This window comes from Taudactylus pleione, unplaced genomic scaffold (genome assembly GCF_031769625.1).
Source record: "Taudactylus pleione unplaced genomic scaffold, aTauple2 ptg000464l, whole genome shotgun sequence".
In the NCBI taxonomy this organism is placed as follows: Eukaryota; Metazoa; Chordata; class Amphibia; order Anura; family Myobatrachidae; genus Taudactylus; species Taudactylus pleione.
The window spans coordinates 1,558,455-1,583,070 of record NW_028284866.1 but is presented as its reverse complement, the minus strand read 5'-3'; the positions used below and the strand labels follow the sequence as shown (position 1 = coordinate 1,583,070).

The window sequence follows — 24,616 nt, the reverse complement described above, 5'->3', positions numbered from 1 at the left end:
TATATTCTATACATATACACACACAGTAACTACACAAACATGGTAAGAATGATATATTCTATACATATACACACACAGTAACTACACAAACATGGTAAGAATGATATATTCTATACATATACACACACAGTAACTACACAAACATGGTAAGAATGATATATTCTATACATATACACACACAGTAACTACACAAACATGGTAAGAATGATATATTCTATACATATACACACACAGTAACTACACAAACATGGTAAGAATGATATATTCTATACATATACACACACAGTAACTACACAAACATGGTAAGAATGATATATTCTATACATATACACACACAGTAACTACACAAACATGGTAAGAATGATATATTCTATACATATACACACACAGTAACTACACAAACATGGTAAGAATGATATATTCTATACATATACACACACAGTAACTACACAAACATGGTAAGAATGATATATTCTATACATATACACACACAGTAACTACACAAACATGGTAAGAATGATATATTCTATACATATACACACACAGTAACTACACAAACATGGTAAGAATGATATATTCTATACATATACACACACAGTAACTACACAAACATGGTAAGAATGATATATTCTATACATATACACACACAGTAACTACACAAACATGGTAAGAATGATATATTCTATACATATACACACACAGTAACTACACAAACATGGTAAGAATGATATATTCTATACATATACACACACAGTAACTACACAAACATGGTAAGAATGATATATTCTATACATATACACACACAGTAACTACACAAACATGGTAAGAATGATATATTCTATACATATACACACACAGTAACTACACAAACATGGTAAGAATGATATATTCTATACATATACACACACAGTAACTACACAAACATGGTAAGAATGATATATTCTATACATATACACACACAGTAACTACACAAACATGGTAAGAATGATATATTCTATACATATACACACACAGTAACTACACAAACATGGTAAGAATGATATATTCTATACATATACACACACAGTAACTACACAAACATGGTAAGAATGATATATTCTATACATATACACACACAGTAACTACACAAACATGGTAAGAATGATATATTCTATACATATACACACACAGTAACTACACAAACATGGTAAGAATGATATATTCTATACATATACACACACAGTAACTACACAAACATGGTAAGAATGATATATTCTATACATATACACACACAGTAACTACACAAACATGGTAAGAATGATATATTCTATACATATACACACACAGTAACTACACAAACATGGTAAGAATGATATATTCTATACATATACACACACAGTAACTACACAAACATGGTAAGAATGATATATTCTATACATATACACACACAGTAACTACACAAACATGGTAAGAATGATATATTCTATACATATACACACACAGTAACTACACAAACATGGTAAGAATGATATATTCTATACATATACACACACAGTAACTACACAAACATGGTAAGAATGATATATTCTATACATATACACACACAGTAACTACACAAACATGGTAAGAATGATATATTCTATACATATACACACACAGTAACTACACAAACATGGTAATAATGATATATTCTATACATATACACACACAGGAACTACACAAACATGGTAATAATGATATATTCTATACATATACACACACAGGAACTACACAAACATGGTAATAATGATATATTCTATACATATACACACACAGTAACTACACAAACATGGTAATAATGATATATTCTATACATATACACACACAGTAACTACACAAACATGGTAATAATGATATATTATATGCATATACACACACAGTAACTACACAAACATGGTAATAATGATATATTATATGCATATACACACACAGTAACTACACAAACATGGTAATAATGATATATTATATACATATACACACACAGTAACTACACAAACATGGTAATAATGATATATTATATACATATACACACACAGTAACTACACAAACATGGTAATAATGATATATTATATACATATACACACAGTAACTACACAAACATGGTAATAATGATATATTATATACATATACACACACAGTAACTACACAAACATGGTAATAATGATATATTATATACATATACACACACAGTAACTACACAAACATGGTAATAATGATATATTATATACATATACACACACGGTAACTACACAAACATGGTAATAATGATATATTATATACATATACACACACGGTAACTACACAAACATGGTAATAATGATATATTATATACATATACACACACGGTAACTACACAAACATGGTAAATAATGATATATTATATACATATACACACACGGTAACTACACAAACATGGTAAATAATGATATATTATATACATATACACACACGGTAACTACACAAACATGGTAATAATGATATATTATATACATATACACACACGGTAACTACACAAACATGGTAATAATGATATATTATATACATATACACACACGGTAACTACACAAACATGGTAATAATGATATATTATATACATATACACACACGGTAACTACACAAACATGGTAATAATGATATATTATATACATATACACACACGGTAACTACACAAACATGGTAATAATGATATATTATCTACATATACACACACGGTAACTACACAAACATGGTAATAATGATATATTATCTACATATACACACACGGTAACTACACAAACATGGTAATAATGATATATTATCTACATATACACACACGGTAACTACACAAACATGGTAATAATGATATATTATCTACATATACACACACGGTAACTACACAAACATGGTAATAATGATATATTATCTACATATACACACACGGTAACTACACAAACATGGTAATAATGATATATTATCTACATATACACACACGGTAACTACACAAACATGGTAATAATGATATATTATCTACATATACACACACGGTAACTACACAAACATGGTAATAATGATATATTATCTACATATACACACACGGTAACTACACAAACATGGTAATAATGATATATTATCTACATATACACACACAGTAACTACACAAACATGGTAATAATGATATATTATCTACATATACACACACAGTAACTACACAAACATGGTAATAATGATATATTATCTACATATACACACACAGTAACTACACAAACATGGTAATAATGATATATTATCTACATATACACACACAGTAACTACACAAACATGGTAATAATGATATATTATCTACATATACACACACAGTAACTACACAAACATGGTAATAATGATATATTATCTACATATACACACACAGTAACTACACAAACATGGTAATAATGATATATTATCTACATATACACACACAGTAACTACACAAACATGGTAATAATGATATATTATCTACATATACACACACAGTAACTACACAAACATGGTAATAATGATATATTATCTACATATACACACACAGTAACTACACAAACATGGTAATAATGATATATTATCTACATATACACACACAGTAACTACACAAACATGGTAATAATGATATATTATCTACATATACACACACAGTAACTACACAAACATGGTAATAATGATATATTATCTACATATACACACACAGTAACTACACAAACATGGTAATAATGATATATTATCTACATATACACACACAGTAACTACACAAACATGGTAATAATGATATATTATCTACATATACACACACAGTAACTACACAAACATGGTAATAATGATATATTATCTACATATACACACACAGTAACTACACAAACATGGTAATAATGATATATTATCTACATATACACACACAGTAACTACACAAACATGGTAATAATGATATATTATCTACATATACACACACAGTAACTACACAAACATGGTAATAATGATATATTATCTACATATACACACACAGTAACTACACAAACATGGTAATAATGATATATTATCTACATATACACACACAGTAACTACACAAACATGGTAATAATGATATATTATCTACATATACACACACAGTAACTACACAAACATGGTAATAATGATATATTATCTACATATACACACACAGTAACTACACAAACATGGTAATAATGATATATTATCTACATATACACACACAGTAACTACACAAACATGGTAATAATGATATATTATCTACATATACACACACAGTAACTACACAAACATGGTAATAATGATATATTATCTACATATACACACACAGTAACTACACAAACATGGTAATAATGATATATTATCTACATATACACACACAGTAACTACACAAACATGGTAATAATGATATATTATCTACATATACACACACAGTAACTACACAAACATGGTAATAATGATATATTATCTACATATACACACACAGTAACTACACAAACATGGTAATAATGATATATTATCTACATATACACACACAGTAACTACACAAACATGGTAATAATGATATATTATCTACATATACACACACAGTAACTACACAAACATGGTAATAATGATATATTATCTACATATACACACACAGTAACTACACAAACATGGTAATAATGATATATTATCTACATATACACACACAGTAACTACACAAACATGGTAATAATGATATATTATCTACATATACACACACAGTAACTACACAAACATGGTAATAATGATATATTATCTACATATACACACACAGTAACTACACAAACATGGTAATAATGATATATTATCTACATATACACACACAGTAACTACACAAACATGGTAATAATGATATATTATCTACATATACACACACAGTAACTACACAAACATGGTAATAATGATATATTATCTACATATACACACACAGTAACTACACAAACATGGTAATAATGATATATTATCTACATATACACACACAGTAACTACACAAACATGGTAATAATGATATATTATCTACATATACACACACAGTAACTACACAAACATGGTAATAATGATATATTATCTACATATACACACACAGTAACTACACAAACATGGTAATAATGATATATTATCTACATATACACACACAGTAACTACACAAACATGGTAATAATGATATATTATCTACATATACACACACAGTAACTACACAAACATGGTAATAATGATATATTATCTACATATACACACACAGTAACTACACAAACATGGTAATAATGATATATTATCTACATATACACACACAGTAACTACACAAACATGGTAATAATGATATATTATCTACATATACACACACAGTAACTACACAAACATGGTAATAATGATATATTATCTACATATACACACACAGTAACTACACAAACATGGTAATAATGATATATTATCTACATATACACACACAGTAACTACACAAACATGGTAATAATGATATATTATCTACATATACACACACAGTAACTACACAAACATGGTAATAATGATATATTATCTACATATACACACACAGTAACTACACAAACATGGTAATAATGATATATTATCTACATATACACACACAGTAACTACACAAACATGGTAATAATGATATATTATCTACATATACACACACAGTAACTACACAAACATGGTAATAATGATATATTATCTACATATACACACACAGTAACTACACAAACATGGTAATAATGATATATTATCTACATATACACACACAGTAACTACACAAACATGGTAATAATGATATATTATCTACATATACACACACAGTAACTACACAAACATGGTAATAATGATATATTATCTACATATACACACACAGTAACTACACAAACATGGTAATAATGATATATTATCTACATATACACACACAGTAACTACACAAACATGGTAATAATGATATATTATCTACATATACACACACAGTAACTACACAAACATGGTAATAATGATATATTATCTACATATACACACACAGTAACTACACAAACATGGTAATAATGATATATTATCTACATATACACACACAGTAACTACACAAACATGGTAATAATGATATATTATCTACATATACACACACAGTAACTACACAAACATGGTAATAATGATATATTATCTACATATACACACACAGTAACTACACAAACATGGTAATAATGATATATTATCTACATATACACACACAGTAACTACACAAACATGGTAATAATGATATATTATCTACATATACACACATAGTAATGTAATAATATTCAATGCTGTTCAGCAGTAATTATATGATCCCCATGTGCTTTTGTCTGCAGTCACTAATAGGAGCACTGCTAAATAATATAGGGCCTGATTTAGAGGTGGACAGAATGCCTGTCGCGGCTGCATCTTTGAACGCAGCGGATCAAAAATGATATGCAAGTGCCGCAGCCGCTGGGGTTTGTATTGAGATCCTCCACTGCCGGCTTATTAGATCTATCACTTGCGTACAAAGACGCACCATCGGACCTCTGAGCTACATGTAAGCCACCAGGGCCAGAACCTATGCATCCAAAGATGCAGCTGCCGGCTCCTACACCCCCTTCCCCTCCCAAAACGGGTGCCACCAGTGGCGGCTCCCCTGGTCGCCAGGCACCTGTTACCTCCCACAAACGGTCACTGCCTGTGTCCAAATCCTCACTATGACTGCCACAATAAAACCATCGCGGCACATGCACAGTGCAACTCTGCGCAGTAGCAAAATCATCGGCCAACTGCGCAAACGTCGGCTTTGCATCCACCTCAAAATCAGGCCCATAGTGAGGATACAACTACCAGGAGCAGCATGGAGAAAATTCTAATTCATTTTTAAATATAATTAAGTATATTTTATGCATAGTCCTCCATATTCCTGACAAAAACAGTGATTTCCCTTTTGGATGAAACCTTAAATCGCAAGTATTTCAAACAGAGAGCCTAAACACACTATAGGCCTAAACACACTATAGGTCTACTCTAAACACACTATAGGCCTAAACACACTATAGGTCTACTCTAAACACACTATAGGCCTAAACACACTATAGGTCTACTCTAAACACACTATAGGCCTAAACACACTATACGCCTAAACACACTATAGGCCTAAACACACTATAGGTCTAAACATACTATAGGCCTAAACACACTATAGGTCTAAACACACTATAGGCCTAAACACACTATAGGTCTAAACACACTATAAGCCTAAACACACTATAGGACTAAACACACTATAGGCCTAAACACACTATAGGCCTAAACACACTATAGGTCTAAACACACTATAGGCCTAAACACACTATAGGTCTAAACACACTATAGGCCTAAACACACTATAGGTCTAAACACACTATAAGCCTAAACACACTATAGGACTAAACACACTATAGGCCTAAACACACTATAGGCCTAAACACACTATAGGCCTAAACACACTATAGCCCTAATTCTGAGTGGCGCACAATGAGGTCGCAATTCCAGACACCTACAGCGATCTTCAGTCCTATGAGACTATACGTCCGTATTCTGTGTTGTACGCATTTAAGCGATCGCACCACCTCCCAGTTCTCTGGTTGCAAGAGCAGCCGTCATCACTATCAGCGGCATTTATACCTACCCCATGCTATTTGCAGAAAATCCGACTAACAATGGCATGAACTGTGCATACGCGTGCATACGCGTGACTTAGAATAGTTTGCACACCACTGACATGCCCATGCTATGTTTGTCTTACGTGTGACTGCCCCATTGCCAGCCAGTACTGTCCATTCATCCATCGCAGAGAAAAGACCGAGGTGTTTACATGTAAAGATGCCTATGCAGCCGACCACGCGTGCACAGTTTACTAAAGATCGCTAGACACTCCAGCTTTTAGACTTGCCTGTGACACAGAATCAGGCCTTTTGTGTGTGTACACACACATGGTTGCATTCATTAATTTTATATTAAGTTGTTCTCTGGGCCAGTGGTGCTCAACCTGTTTTCTGCTGGTATAATATGTTAACTGTGTGGCATTGTCCTGGGGCCCTGTGTCAGTGTGGTATTGTCCTGGGGCCCCGTGTCAGTGTGGCATTGTTCTGGGGCCCCGTGTCAGTGTGGCATTGTCCTGGGGCCTTGTATCAGTGTGACATTGTTCCAGGGCTCCATCTCAGTGTGTTTTTTTTCTGGGGCCCAGTCTCAGGAGATGTACTAAAGGGGAAAATGAGGTAAAGCCCCTAAAAATGCAATTTTCGTGGGTCTTACCGCATTCCCCATACGTACAAAGCACCAGAATGCAATGGGCTTCTTATTGTGATGCTCCCCCTTGGGATGGATCCAATCGGATCCCTCCAATCATTCCCCAACCCACCGCGGCCTGCAGCCTTCTGCGCATGAGCAGAAGGACTTCTGTTAAACCCAGAAGTCCCTCTGTCCAGAGCCATCGCAAAGGACTGCTGTTATCGGGAGAGATATCCTTTGTGATATTCTAGGTACATACTGCACTACACGGTATGTACCCTTAGACAGCCGGGATGTACCGTATAGCTGACGCGATGCTTAGTACATCCCGTCATCAGTGTGGCATTGTTCAGTATTCCAGTTTCAGTGTGACATTGTCCTTGGCCCCTGTGTCAGTGTTACATTTTTCTGTGGTCCAGTGTCCATGTGGCATTGTCTTGGGGACCTTGTGTCAGTGTGACATTGTCCTTGGCCCCTGTGTCAGTGTGACATTGCTCTGGGGCCCCATGTTGTCAATGTGACATTGTTCTGTTGTCCAAGGTCCATGTGGCATTGTCCTGAGGCCTTGTGTCACTGTGACATTGTTATGTGGCCCAGTGTCAGTGAGACATTGTTCTGGGGGCCCATGTTGTCAGTGAGACATTGTTCTGGGGCCCCGTGTTGTCAGTGTGACATTGTTCTGTGGTCCAGTGTCCATGTGGCATTGTCCTGGGACCTTGTGTCACTGTGATATTGTTCTGGGGCCCATCTCAGTGTGACATTGTCCTTGGCTCCTGTTGTCAATGTGACATTGTTCTGTGGTCCAGTGTCCATGTGGCATTGTTCTGGTGGGGCCCATCTCAGTGTGACATTGCTCTGGGGTCCAGTGTCAGTGTGACATTGTCCTGGAGCCCACCTCAGTGTGACATTGTCCTGGGGCCCCGCGTCAGTGTGACATACTCCTGGGGCCCCACGTCAGTGTGGCATTGTTTTGGGCCACAACATATAGTTTTTAATAAAACAAATTATATATCTGACAGCTAGAAGACGGTGACCCTACTAACATCTTGCATACCTCTATTGTTAGCATGGTGCTTTCCATAAGACAAACCTCTAAAGGTCACAATATGCTAATGCTGTTTTATTCCTTGCTTGTGCATAGGAACAAAGCCTATATAGCATAGAGGTGGCTGCAGGACGTCATTATTATGTTTACTCAAACATATTATTTCACATCACTCAGAAACTGACCTTCCATCAATCACTGTTCAGCTGAAATGACAGTTGGCTCCAGCATTCAGTCCCCTTTGTTTACTATGCCCATTCTGTCTGTCAGCAAGCCTGGCTGGCTGAGCCTGTAGTCAGATCCATCATCCATATTTTTTTTTTTAAAGTCAATTGTCAAAGTAGACAGAGAACGTAAACATTCTCAAAATGCCACAAACTCACCCAGTGCCATAACTGAGACACGCCTTGTGTACACATGGGACTGTGTCCTGCGGGGTTTATTTTAAATTATTTTTTAATAAATAAGTTTAGATAGAAAAGTTTGAACGTCAGGGATTTATAGTTTGTAAAATGTAAGGCAGATGAATAGTTAATTATTCATAGTCCCAGAAACCTATCAATAAAGCTACCGAATCACTTGTATCAACAAAATATCACTGATAATAGGCCTACCATTAGACAGTTAGATTATAGGAAAAACTGTGGACCTCATTCAGAGGCGGTCGATAGTCGCAAGCGGTCGCTCTGAATGAGGGCGGTCGCTTGCATCTTGTAGTGCCGCCTCTTGGTCGATCGCTAAGCTGTGGGTTACCACCCACAGCTCTAGCGACCGACCAGGGTGATGGTCGTGATGGTCAAGACCATCGGGGCTTGCGACGAGACCCTAAGGTTGGGTCTCGGCACTCGCAAGTCCCAGGAAGCTCCCCACTGACATCACTGCTGATGTCAGTGGGGCCGCCCCCAAACAGCAAGCGTTCCTTCGGGAACGCCTTCATTTGGCCGGCCACGCCCCCTGCCCGCCTCCCAAACGGGGCGAGCTGTCACTCACCATCGACAGCTCGTCCCCTTTGGTGCGAGACCCCTAGCAACGGAGTGCCCACCGCTAGCTGGGTCTCACGCATGCGCACGTCGGAGCCGTCTCCGACGTGCACATGCCCAGTGGGGGAACATCGACCCGGTTGCGAGCGCTCAGCGCTCGCGACCGGGTCTGAATGACCCCCAGTGTCCTAGAATGTCTGTGTCCTCAGTCTTTATATTGTATAGCTGAATGATACATTAAATAACAATAGGTCATATTATCCTTCCCTTCTGTGGGCTGAAACATATCTCACAACAGTGACGAATTCCTGTGAATAAAATGTTGCATAACGCACACTTCCCGGCATTTAGGCAGGAGAAATTGGGACAAATTAAGCTGTGCCCCAAACCTTCCAGGACCACCCATTTTTTGGACAAAGCACCAGTAAATTTTGAGTAAGTTCCATTCCATTTGAAATCCACTAATCGGGACTATCACACAAAAATTAGGACAGTTGGGAGATGTAGTACTGTATAATGGATTAACAGAATTCCACAACTAAATGGGCATTTGTCAAAGTAGACAGAGGAGTAGGACCAGGGGCATATCTATAGTGGGTGCAGGGTCTTCGGGAAACACGGGCCCCTGGTTCCAGGGGGGCCCCACACCGCACACCCTGCACCCATAATATTACTTACCTTTCTGGAGTCCCACGTTGGTGTGGGGGTCCAGCGTTGTAAAACGACTGGAAAATGGCCACGGCAGCCATATTCCCATCATTTGCACATGCGCAGTACAGGGAAAATTGCCGCCACGGCCATTTTCCCAGTGACCTGTACATACATTATAGACTCTGGGCACACTCTAGTGCCCAGAGTCTATAACTCTGGCGCTGGCCGCACACAGCTCAGTGCGCTGCCGGCAGCCGGGCAGAGAGGAGGGGGCCAGTGTCGGAGACTGCACACGGGCCCCCTCCTCTTTAGAAACGCCCCTGAGTAGGACCTGTGTGAAACAGGCTCAGGGGCGTATCTATGATGGGTGTAGGGTTTGCGGTGCACACAAGCCCCCGGATCCAGGGCTCCCGCACCGCATACCCTGCACCTATATTATTTAAAACTTACCTCTCCGAGGTCCCGCTCTGGGAAACTCCCCAGACCTTAATCCCATTGAATCCTCAAGAGGCTGGTGGACAAACGAAAACCCACAAATTCTGACAAACTCCGTACATTGATTAGGCAAGAATGGGCGGCCATCAGTCAGTATGTGGCCCAGAAGTTGGTTGACAGCACGCCAGGGCGAATTGCAGAGGTCTTGAAAAAGAAGGGTCAACACAGCAAATATTGACTCTTTGCATAAATTTAATGTAATTGTCAATAAAAGCCTTTGACACTTATGAAATGCTTTTAATGTTACTTCAGTATACCATAGTAACATCTGACAAAAAGGTCTAAAACCACTGAAGCAGCAAACTTAGTGAAAACCAATACTTGTGTCATTTTGGCCATGGCTGTATATAGTTCTACATGGATAATAATGTAGGGTGAAACAGATACAAATAGGAGATAAAAAAAAAAGTTCAGAATAGACTGTTTCATTTCGCATTATTCTGAATTAATAAATATTTAAATGAATAACAGTGTAAGTGAAAAAAATAGTGAATATTCAGAATTGGCTGTTTAAACAGTAGAACATGCCCGCTTTATCCCAGTATTCAATTAGGATCCGGCGAAAACGGGACTCGGCGGAAAGGTAATTATCAAAAAGTCCATTCAATTTGCGGGAAACCTTCTTGTCACCCCCCCTAAAGATGTGCTGACATGGGGGATCACTATTGGTACCCCCAATTTGGGCTGCTGAAGGTAGTCAGGATTTTTAATAGCCGTGGCAGGTGCATAAATGCGGCTTTAGAAGAAGGGGTGAAGAATAGCACTTAGATTTTTTATTATTTTTTAAATAACTTGCACCATCAAATTTGGGGTACATGAAAATGGGTGCAAGCATATTTTTAAGTCGCTAAAGTCATTTTCTTTTAAATTCTTTAAAAAATGCACCTGCCGCTACCACCCGCATTCTAGAATACACCTGCCGCATACTTGGGAACCAAACCTGAATCAATTTCGCTAGTTTAAAACTTTGTTCCCCAATATATTTTTTTTCAGCCCCAAAATGTAAGTACATTTTTTGGGGTGTCCAGAGGATTTCTTTGAATTTTTTTTGGCACAGATTACTTTTATAGTACACTCCCAGGACTGCAGGCTATTTTTTTTTAAGCCTGCATCCCTAAACCCCAATTCTGCACTTTTTTTTCGCCATGTATTACATGGTGAAAACTTATCCCCGTTTTTTAACAAAGACTTTTCACACCGGTGAAAAGTCTTTGAAATTTAATATGGGGATAATTGAAACAGGCGAAAATGAAGTCATCATTTCGCAGCCTAATTGAATACTCCCTAAGAGTGCTTAATTTTTGGAAAAAAAAAACATGTTGAGCATGTTGTACTGGCAGGAAGTGGCACGTCTACTCACGGTGTGCTGTGCTGGATTCTGAAGTAGCTGCTAAAGTAAGTCCTGTACAAGTCCTTTAAGTTTTGTAGTAATTTGGACATTTCTTGAATTTTTTTCTTTCTGTCAGAAATTTGTATGTCAGTGAGGTAGTGATGTGCTGCTTTTCTGTGAGCAGTTTCTTTGTGAAAGATGTTATTGTTTACACTTGTGGAGTTATACAGCTGTTGTTTTAGGATGAGGTTCAGAAAACAGGAAGTTGATCAGGCCTAAGATGTGCTGTTGTTGGCAAATAATGCATGGTCATGTGATCTAGTGTGTCCAATCATGTTGTTTTTATCTCTCAATACACACCATTTTATAAATATATATATATTTCCAACAAGAGGTGCAGCACTAGAGGCCTACCGTAAATGATCTAGAACACAGATGATGTATGTCAATGTTTGTGTTTTATACACATCAAACACTGAAACACTGGCATACATCTGCAGCTTTGTGGATAAGTTAACTTATTTTTGGAATATATATATAATTTATATTTTAACATGGCATAGTTATTGTATGTAACCTATGTTGCATTACAAAAGCAATTAATCCACTTGGGGTTGTGATCAACTAGCATTAATACCAGGTAATTTAAATTAACAGATGTTTATTTTCCCACCACATGACACAATGACTGCTAGTATGGAGCACATCATATATTGTAACATGTTTTAAGACCGGTGGGGAGCAACAAATATATTATAGTATTATAGTTTTGCCTCATGTTATAGGATTACACTTACCTCTCAATTTCATTGGAACAGTCACAACCAGGACTGCATGGTCCAAGTCTGCCTGGGAGTCAAGAGGTTAGAGCCATTCACAGGCCTCCCAACATAGACAGCTGGGGCACTGTTGTTTCAATAGAGGGGCGTCGCCTTTTATCCTGCCCCTGGTTACATCAGTTTGGGGGCATGTCCAGCACTCCCTGAGCGGACCCCAGACTCACTCCACACGGTTTAGATGCCATGCATGCACACAGCATCTATTCACCCACTGCTCACCCAATCCCCCTCCCCAACTGGACATTGCAGTTTGCAAGTGTGACGACGGGACAGCGCCTGAAAAGCGGGACTGTCCCACCAAAAGCAGAATAGTTGGGGGGCATGTACAGATGCTGCTCAGTATAGCAAAAGCAGCATAGGGGTGCTGCATGCACCTGCCACTGGTGCGTGCAGAATAGAGATGGTGGTATGAGGGTAATTAGAGAGATAAGGGGCAGCCTAGTGCTTTTCAGGGCTAACATGCCCCCTCCTTGATGTGGCTGCACCCACAGTAAGCTCACCCCCCAATATTGGGTGTTATATTTGATGAAAATCTCACTCTTGAGTTTTACTTTAGGGATTGCATCCACTCCTGGCATGCCTCTTTCCTTTTTACTGTAATGGCCTAATGAAATTAGCGGCGGCGGTGGGGTGCCCAACTTCCCGACGGCCTGTGGGTGGAACAGCAGGGCAGTGCCCGAAAAACGTGACTGTCCTGCTGAAATCGGAATAGTTGGGAGGGGTGCGCCCTTTATGGGATGGCGCCCCTGTTTGACTGCATTGGTCGAACATACCTAGAGTTAGCCCTGCCAAGATTCTAGCTATAATTTGATAGGATGTACTAGATCACAGGTTCTCAACTCGGTCCTCAGGACCCCAAACAGTGCATGTTTTTTAGGTCTCTTCACAGAATCCCAAGTGAAATAATAAGCTCCACCTGTGGATCTTTTAAACTGCGTCAGCGAGTAATGAATTTACCTGTGCACCTGCTGGGTGACCTGGAAAACATGACCTGTGTGGGGTCCTGAGAACAGAGTTTGAGAACCACTGTACTAGATCAGTGTTTCCCAAACTCATTCCTTAGGGAGCACTAACCGGTTATGTTTTCCATGTCTCCTTACAGGATCACAAGTGAAATAATTAACTCCACCTGTGGATTTTTTAAAATGTGTCAGCCAGTAATGAATACTAGAGATGAGCGGTTCGGATTCTGTGGAATCCGAACCACTCCGAACATAGGGGATCCGAGTCCACCCGAACCCTGTTCGGGTGTTCCCCGTCTGACTTGGATCCCTGTTCGGGGGCCAAACTGCGGCCTCCTGATGTCGGATTCTCGCGAAAGAATCCAACGTCAGGGCTCCTCTAGTGTAGGGCAGATCGCTGTGATAGCGGTCTGCCTTTCACAGACATAAACACACAGCCACCAGCGGCAGCTGTGTGTTTGTAATAGCAGCCAATGAGAGTGAGGCAGACTCTCATTGGCTGCTGCACAGAAGGAGCCGGTTGGAGCTCACTCATGAGCTCCGTCTTCCGGCTCCCTCCGCGCGTAATAGAGCAGCAGTGCGGGACGGACGGCGGCAGGAGCGGGGATTTAGGCAAGTTTTTTTTTTCCTTTTTTTATTTGTGTGTTTTTAAGGGGGCGCTACTGGGGGCATGCTAATGGGGCACTGCTACTGGGGGGCATACTAGGGGCATACTAATGGGGGCACTGTTACTGGGGGGCATACTACTGGGGGGATGCTAATGGGGGCACTGCTCCTGGGGGGCATACTAATGGGGAGCATACTAATGGGGGCACTGCTACTGGGGGGCATGCTAATGGGGGCCTGCTATGGGGGGCATACTACTGGGGGCATGCTATTGGGGGCACTACTACTGGGGGGATGCTAATGGGGGCACTGCTACTGGGGGGCATACTACTGGGGGCATGCTAAAGAGGGCACTGCTACTGGGGGGCATACTACTACTGGGGGCATTGTGTAAGGGACACCACTGCTGGAGGCATTGTATAAGGGGCATTACTACTGTGGGCATTGTGTAAAAGGGTCACTACTTTGGGCATTGTGTAAAAAGGGTACTACTGTGTATCGTAACATAAATAAGAGACACTACTTTATGGTGTAATGGGAATCAGGGACACTATGTGCGGTGTAATGTGAATAAGATTGTGCACTGTGACTCCTAGGGCCGTAGCCCACTTTGTAAAAAAGTACTGTGATTCTGCTGGCCGTACCCCACTGGGTAGGTGCACTACTTTTCATTTCTGCCACTGCTGTGTGGCAATGTGTCATTGATGTGCTTTATACTGTGGTGTCTGTGACGCTGTTTTGTTGCTTGGTAACCAGTCAGCTCACTGCAGCCTTTGCCCAATAATGGTGAAAACTATCATTTAAACTATGAGGTGGTCTAAATTGACTGTAAATGACTGGAAATTAATGTTCTTGAGGTTAATAATACTCTAGGAGGAAAAAAAAAATCCCAATTTATGCGATTTTAGCATTTTTTTTGTCAATTTTTGTAAAAAAATCCAAATCCAAAACCAGTCACCACAGTTTGGCAAATCCAAATCCGGACGACGAATTAGAACCAAATGCAAATCCGGCAAAAATGGTTTGGCGCACATCCTTAATGAATACACCTGTGCACACTAGGAAAAATGTGCACCCGAGGAATGAGTTTGGGAAACACTGTACTAGATACAGGACCGGTAGAAGCTCATTTGCTTGCTATGGGTAACACCTCCACTTACCCTCTTTCGAAGGTTTGATCAGACCCTCCTACATGACCCCTCCCACCCGGTACAAAATGCTCTGCTCCTGGACTTCCCTCTTATGGGGGGCATCCACTAGACGATTTTATCCCTGTCCAACCTCTTAACGATTTTCCCTTGAAGTTTCCCTTGAAATATGATCTTCCACTCTGAACAATTTGCAAAGGATTTGCAAAAGATTTGCAAAGGATTTGCAAAAGATTTGCAAACGATTTGCAAAAGATCTGCAAACGATTTGCAAAAGATCTAACAATAAACTATGTTGTTTTAATCTGTAATTGAGAGCTTTCAGCTATAGTGGGCAGACAGTGGTTCATCGTTTGATCGTTCAGCATGAACGATGTGTAAACGATGTGTAAACGATGTGTAAACGATTTGTAAGCAATCAAGTGAAATTGACCTGCATGTTCAGTCGATGGAGGAGACGATCAAACGACCAGCGGGAGCGTGCATCGTACATCGTTAGAAACAATTACTGCACGATTTGCAAACGATGTTCAAACGATGTTTGAACGATTATCGAACGATTTTGTTATTATCGTTCAATCGTTCAACTTTATCGTCTAGTGGATACCCCCCTTTAATTTATGATTGCAGCCACCTGTGTTGAAAGGATTAATTGATGAGAAGGGAGTTTCAGCACAGGTGGCTGCAATCATAAATTAAGAGGGAAGTCCAGGAGCAGAGCATTTTGTGCCTGGCGGGAGGGATCAGGTTGAAGGCGTTAGTCTTGATACATCTTCCACCAATGATTTAAACTGAATTTGTGATCATTAAAATAATAAGAACCCCCCCGCCCACGCCCACACCGTGCACGATATCGCAGTGGAAAGTAGGGCTGATATGTGGGATCCAGGACAGGGAGTAGAAATGAATGGACCACTGACAAGGCCAGAAAAGACAGATTCTGCATAACTTGTTGCTGTTCCTACACCATTTCCTTTTTATACTTGTACATTACAAGTGACCAACACCCATTAGAGTAAGAAAACTTTACCTTAGGAAAATTCACATTATTATTGATTTTCGCAACATGCCAGGGCATGGTCTGTTAAGGCAGGCAGGGAGATGCTGCATCTCCACATACACTGGAGACAGAAATTGCCTAATCCCAATCTAAACAGAGCATTTAGTAACTGTGTCAAGATTGGATATCAGCAATGCTGTCCTGTGCCAGGAGGAAATTGCTTCATAAATGTACTGTAATGTGAACGTGCAACCACAATACAGTACAGTGTGACGGAACCTGCACACTATCATGTCACAGCAGACACATGACCGGCTGTTGAACCTAGCAGCGGAAGCTTCGGTTTAATGATGTTTAAACAACATTTTGGGCCTTTGTCACCTTTATATAGAAAAACAATCCAATGTCATTTTTTGTTATAAACAAGATGGCTATTGGTAACAGTAGCGCACATCAGAGGGGGGTTCTGTGTACTCAGAAACCCCCCCTGACAGACTGGAGCGCAGGCACCACGTCCTTAAGCCCCGCCCCCTCACAGCAAATTGCCGCAATTCGCGGGTCAATCTGGAGGAGGCGGAGCCAATGACGCAATTTCATTAGAATCTAGTCATTTGGCAATAGTGCTCCGCGAATCGAGGCATAATTTGCTGTGCTGTAAATAAAAAAGGTGATCTGCAGAGCTAAACCATTCCTTGGCTGTCCAAACAGCGATATGGGAAGGAAATATATACATTTCACCTCCCTGTTTATTCATTACTGCTATATGTACCTCAGTGAAAAATGGGACCCACTCAAGTATTAAAAAGGACAAAGTTCATTTTAAGCGGCAGTGGCGTGTTTTTTTGATGCATTAGAATGCACAAAATCTAAATCCATAACCAGAAAGTGATGCGATCATGCACGCATCCATCCCATGTTATGTAAATAACTTGAGATGGATGAGAGTATAATAAATACAATTTCTCCCTAACACGTCTTCTCACTTCAGGAATATTAGTCCAGAAGAGGTAAGTAACTGCAGTTCAGGAGATTACTGGGCCGTACCAGTAACATAAATTGTAAGTTGCCTACATTCTGCGCACCTTATTTCTAGCTACTGGTTAAAAAAAAATATATTTTTATTTTTTATTATTTGGATATCATTTATTTGCAATTGGGATTACACATTTAGGATAAAGGGTTTAAGATTATGACTTCAGGAAGTGAGCAAGTCTTATTGCAACAAAGAGTTTAGTAATCTGTCTAGACATTTCTAATTACAGGTTTTTTTTAGTTTTGTTTTTTTCAGACGCTGGCATGTGCTTGACAATCATATTTACATTACAAACTACTAATATTTCATATTTTTTGGAATACTCTGAATTAAAAGGACACCACCGCCTTTGATGCAGCAGTCTTTAATTAGATATGTCCCCTTGGTCAGAAAATAGGTGGGGTCTCCTTCTCTAGGCGCCCCCACATTTACATGAAGCAGAGAGCTGCATGGTTTAAAATAGTGCAGCTTCCCTGCAGCAATGCTGCCAGAATAACGAGCACACTGCAAGCATACCTTAGCTCTATAGATCTACATGACCGGGCAGAAAATGATGCCAGTGTGCCTCTTATTTGGACAGCATAAGGGATGCAGAGATATAAAGTATGACACGGCCGTTACACCTGTGCCAACGTGAGGTGCTTAAATACAATGGTCAAAACACACCAAATTTCCAGCACTACAGTATATACTGCTGCACCTTTGTAGAATGCCCACATGAACCCTGGGTTCATATACACTACCGTTCAAAAGTTTGGGGTCACCCAGACAATTTCGTGTTTTACATGGAAACTGACCTTTTTTTATCAAATGAGTTGTAAAATAAATAGAACATACTGTATAGTCAAGTCATTGGCAAGGTTAGAAATAATGATTTTTATATGAAATAATAATTTTGTCCTTCAAACTTTGCTTGCGTCAAACAATGCTCCTTTTGCAGCAATAAAAGCTTTGCAGACCTTTGGGATTCTAGCTGTTAATTTGTTGAGGTAATCTGAAGAAATGTCACCCCACGCTTCCTGAAGCACCTCCCACAAGTTGGATTGGCTTGATGGGCACTTCTTGCGTACCATATGGTCAAGCTGCTCCCATAACAGCTCAATGGGGTTGAGATCTGGTGACTGTGCTGGCCACTCCATTACAGACAGAATACCAGCTGCCTGCTTCTTCCCTAAATAGTTCTTGCATAATTTGGAGCTCTATAGGGTATGTGGTTCACACGAATACACGTTTCTGTAAGACTGTATATTGTGAAGATTGTGGAAATAAGACAAAATGCAGTCTTCTTTAAGAAACATAACCTATAGAGTATTTAGCAATTAAATGATTTTTGCTTTAGTGGTGGGTGCCTTGGATCTGTTTTCTATTTTGCATGATTTTGAAAATTTCTTTAAACATTTTTTTTTGTCCTGTAAAATAATTTACTGTAGTTCTGAGGCAGTGTTTCCCAACCTCGGTAATCAAGGCACACTAACAGTCCTGGTTTTAGTGATATCCATGCTTAAGCAATGATGGTTAAATCAAAATAACTGAGGTACTAATTAAGTCTCCTGTGCTCAACTATGGCTATCCTTAAAACCTGGACTGTTCGTGTGCCTTGAGGACCGTGGTTGGGAACCCCTGTTCTAAGGCTTCCATAACACTTATGACCCTGAAATGGAAACCATTGGTTCTCATATTTATAAATGGAATTTATTTAAAACACTGGAAAAAAAAAAAAAAAAGCTTTTCTGTCATTGGGAGTAAAGAGACTTTAAAATAAAGAGAAAAACTCTCTCGTGACACAATAACTGAAGAGTCGCACAACATGTCTGCCATTCTATCCCACAGAATCCGGTGATAATTATGTGCATGCACTAGAATGAAAGCCTCCCAAAAGTTAAAGGGTGGAGGGCCTAGAGCAAGTTTAGATGCAAACATCTTCCACTGTATTCCAGTCAAGGTATCTTGAACTGAGAATAGAGGATCATGGGTTGCATGTAGTATATACAAAGAAAACATTACAATGCATCACAACTGGAGTGATTGTAATACAACATAAAATAGTATTATACTCTGTCACTAAGTACAGGAACTCGCTCAGTGTAGAAGATGATTAGTTCTCAACTGTCTGTACTACAGTTTGCTACATCATACACCCATGGGTATGCAATGTATGATGTAGCAAAGCACACACCGCATTCTATTGAGAATGCACCCCATAGGCAAACGCAGGGGGGGTTTCCGGTTGCCTGGAAACCCCTCTCCACAGGCCACACCATGTCCACTATATAAATAGTAATATAGAATTATATTACTGCTGCATGTTCTTCTCGGTATAACAAATGGAATAATTAGCACCACCTGTGGACCTTTTGTGTCAGCCAGTAATAAATAACCTGTGCAACAATAAGGAGATCTGTAAAAACATGCAGTTAGGGATGCACTGCTATAGACCATCAATAGGGTTAATTATTAACACCATATAATAATACACTATCCAGTGTATGATGATACCAATATGTACATATATGTCCAGGGCAGTGCTAGATTCTTCTGCCCGGATTAGTTCCAATGCTCTGGAATCGTGCCCACATTTGAAATAAAAATATTCAGCTCAGGCAGGATGGCCCTACTGCTGCATTTAATGGCATACTGTGATCGCTGATCCTGTATATGCTGGAATTATGACACAAACTTTGTATGACGTATAATAAAGCTGATTAAGTGATAATTATACCCTCTTCATGGACTGGCCACACTCACGCAAAAATCAAGTATTTGGAACCCCCCCTCTAGAAATCCTGCGTTTACCATTGCACCCTACCAACTCAAATCCAAACTATGGAGGTCATAGAAATCAATTATTGTACACTCTCTCATTTAAAAAAAAGAGCAACCGGCGAAAATATTTAAAAATCAGTGTTTGTTCCACACCCAAATTTAGCAACACTTCTCATAATAATTGGTAGGTCCATAAAAAGGCAACATATAGTTTATAAAAAGATTTTTTATTTCATTTTTGTTTGTTTTGACCAAGTAAGCGGGACTGCTGCTTTTAGCTGAGCATGGTATGATAGATTACCTCCAGATCCAACACCGATATAGAAAAAGGCAAGAAAACACAGGAGCGCATTGCCACACTATCTGCTGTCATGCAGAACTTGCCGATTCCATAGTTCAGGTGTCCAATTGGTGCCCATCATTCAGGTGCCTTTCCAAGCAAATGCACTTTTTGCCATTAAAGTCCCTTAGCAACATACAGTACAAAGTCTTATTGCTGTAATATTACAATATGGCATAAAATGGTTCATTAATTAATGCTGCAGAAAAAAAAAAAAGAAGTGGTGTCTGGACCTTACACTGTACATACATACACATTATGTAATTTATTTTTTTAAGTTTTTTCTTTTTTTTTTCCTTTTTTAATGTATTATGGTTGTGACACTCCAGTAATTATACTTTTTTTTTTTTTTCTTTAACTGTAACGCAAAACGTACTAATTTTAAGTGAAGGAAATGTTGAATTGCACTTTTTTTTAACATATATTTGGAATGTTAAAAAATACTTTAAACATAAAAATGTTAAGAAATTACCTTTTCAAGCTAAAAGACCATTTACCACGTGGGAATTGAAATTATATATATATTTATTTATTAGTACTCTGCAACACTAATCTTGGTCCATGATCGATGAGACTGTATACTTAGAAAAGAGAAAAAAATAAGTTGTTTTTTTTGTTTTTGTTTTTTTAATAGTTTTGCTAGTTTGAATGAGTTACATAGGATCAAAGTTAAAAAAAAATTACCCTGTTCTTCTTACTTTATGTACAACATTTATCGTTTTAACACATCTTCCCATCCCTGCCTTTTTTTTTTCCCATTTCCAACATATTAAAAATATAGAAATAGTCTTATTTGATAGGTTAGACTTCAAGTAGAGGTACAGAAGAGAGTAATATCATATTCCATGAACTCATTGGTGTTCTAGATCAGAATGTGCCACTCACAGCTCCGTATTAGTATAATGTCCATCACGTTACTGCATGATTAAAAACCTGTATAGGAGCTGGCATATTCTCTCCCTGCAAACAAAACTTTATAGTTCCCTTTTTTGTGTACTTTGCACTATTTTCTAATTGTTGTGTATTTACACATATCTAAAAACATACAATTAAAAAAGAAAACGAAACAAAAAAATAGCGTCTATATGATAAGTGGCCTTTTAACTTAAAACTTCTATCGCATGAAGCAGCTTATATCTAAAGCAACATAGGCATCTAAATTGATAAGGAACTAAAAAAAAAAAAACACACGAAAAAAACCCCTCAAAATCGGTTTGCATCAAATGATAAAACGTCAGCAGAAGCCTCAAAGCACTTAAAACAAGCCCCACCCCCACAAAAATCAAAAACAGAAAATAACTGGTTGTTCTAGATATGGGAAAGGCATACACCATTGTTCAGAATGATCATAATTAAAAGCAAAAAATAGAAAACAATCCTATATGTTAACAATATTCAGAAGTGGACAAGTTGTCCACCACTAAACAAGGTAAGGGTTGTTCTGTTCCAAATATGGGGGCATCTTCATCTGAATGCATATTAAACAAGGCTAGCTTGCTCTAGAAGTTAACTAGTGACATAGTGCTTTGCGGCAGGCTGCCCGTAGACCCTATAGAAATCCTGACGCCCATGCTGTTGGGAAGCATCAATCCATTCTCTGACAGCAAGTCCTGGAAGAGACTGTGTTACTGAAGGAGTGGGTGGAAGAGGATGAGAGTACTCCTGGGAAGAGACTGTCCATGGAAAGTGGCCAGACCTGGGGTATGGCTGGTGCCCACTGTGGTTGGACACTGAAGAGCAATAACAGTTGTCCACAGAGCAGACTAAGATCTTGCGCCCCCCATACTGGGAAAGCACGGACTGTTGAGATGATGAACTGTTGGGGTAATGGGAAGGATTGAAGACAGAATTGGAGTGGACCGGCTGTGGGCCGCTAGGAAGTCCGACGATGTGCTGGGTAGAGCTGCAAGGCACCATAGCTTGTGCCGACTGGCCCTCACCAGTGGAAGATCCCTGGCTTATGTACTGGCCGCTAACGGTTCCAGATGCTGGGTCAAGGAAGCTGCCTTCAGGAAAGGCAGTTGAATGTTTACGTTTTTCTGCCCCTGAGCTGCTGACGTTGCAGGAGTACATAGGAATGCTCTGCAGGAACGGCAAAGGGGTGCTGAACGGGCCTAGAGAAAAAGACAAAGTGTAGAAAGAAAAAATTATTAAACACCAACTATGTTAAATAACTCCGTAAATTAGACATTAGTAGGGTATCCATTTTATGAGGTCGGGTTATGAACTTGCATGCCATTTAAGATTAAATATACAGTAGTCTACTGGGCTCTATAAGAGCTATAATAATATACTGACAAACAATATGCAACATCTTTCCCCTATTTAAACTAAGTAGTTAATTGCCTGAAATGCCAGACTTTGCGAATACTTTGTGCTAAATATACCACATTGCATTGCTAGTTTTTCTATTTATAGCAATTCCCTCTTGTTTTCTGTAAAAAAGTTCCCATTTAATCTGTAGTAGTAAGAAAATTTGTTATTCACACGTTTAAAAGAATCAGCCTGCATATAAAATTGCGCAACTTATTTGGTAATTTTCTTCAGTTGTCAGAAACAATACCGCCAATTGAACAGATTAGCCATATAATTATAAAATGGTAATATAGATCTTTCGGGGGGAGGAAGGATTAAAGAGCATCTAACCACTTTCTACAGTGGAAGGGCGCCCCTTTGTACTATACTTCTAGAAAAGGAAGTGCTTAATAACAAGTAACTACTATGTTATGCCAGTTGTACAGCCATTTTCCATAATAATGTGGTTTGTATAGTATATTAAGATACTGATTTCCTGTTTGTTTTATTATTTTTATTTTTTTGGAAAGCCTTATCAAAACGGTATCTCTACGGATTGTAATTTTAAAAAGATATATATCCTTTTCATTTCAAATTTTTATATATATATATATATATATATATATATATATATATATATATATATATATATTTTTTTTTTTTTTTTTTTATTTCATGCAGTATCTGGCACTCTAAGCTGCTGTGAGCTGCTTGTAAACATGCTTGGGTGCCCTCCACATGGGCTGAGAAACCCTCCAAATAGATCAAGCAGAAGGCGGCACTCCAAGTCTTGAAATAATGAACCCAGATGTATGCTGATTT

The 24,616-nt window shown here is 38.7% G+C and overlaps 1 protein-coding gene across 6 annotated transcripts in view; it reads right to left on the bottom strand.

The window, feature by feature from the left end:
* Nucleotides 1–21,367: 21,367 nt before the first annotated feature.
* TRIM8 (tripartite motif containing 8) overlaps nt 21,368–24,616 on the bottom strand; it is an 82,710-nt gene continuing 79,461 nt past the window's right edge. For all 6 annotated transcript variants that reach the window (XM_088448704.1, XM_088448703.1, XM_088448705.1 and 3 more), the window contains one exon: nt 21,368–23,613. In XM_088448704.1, the coding sequence (XP_088304830.1) occupies nt 23,006–23,613 (608 nt within the window). In that variant the 3' untranslated portion in view covers nt 21,368–23,005. The remainder of the gene's footprint in view (nt 23,614–24,616) is intronic.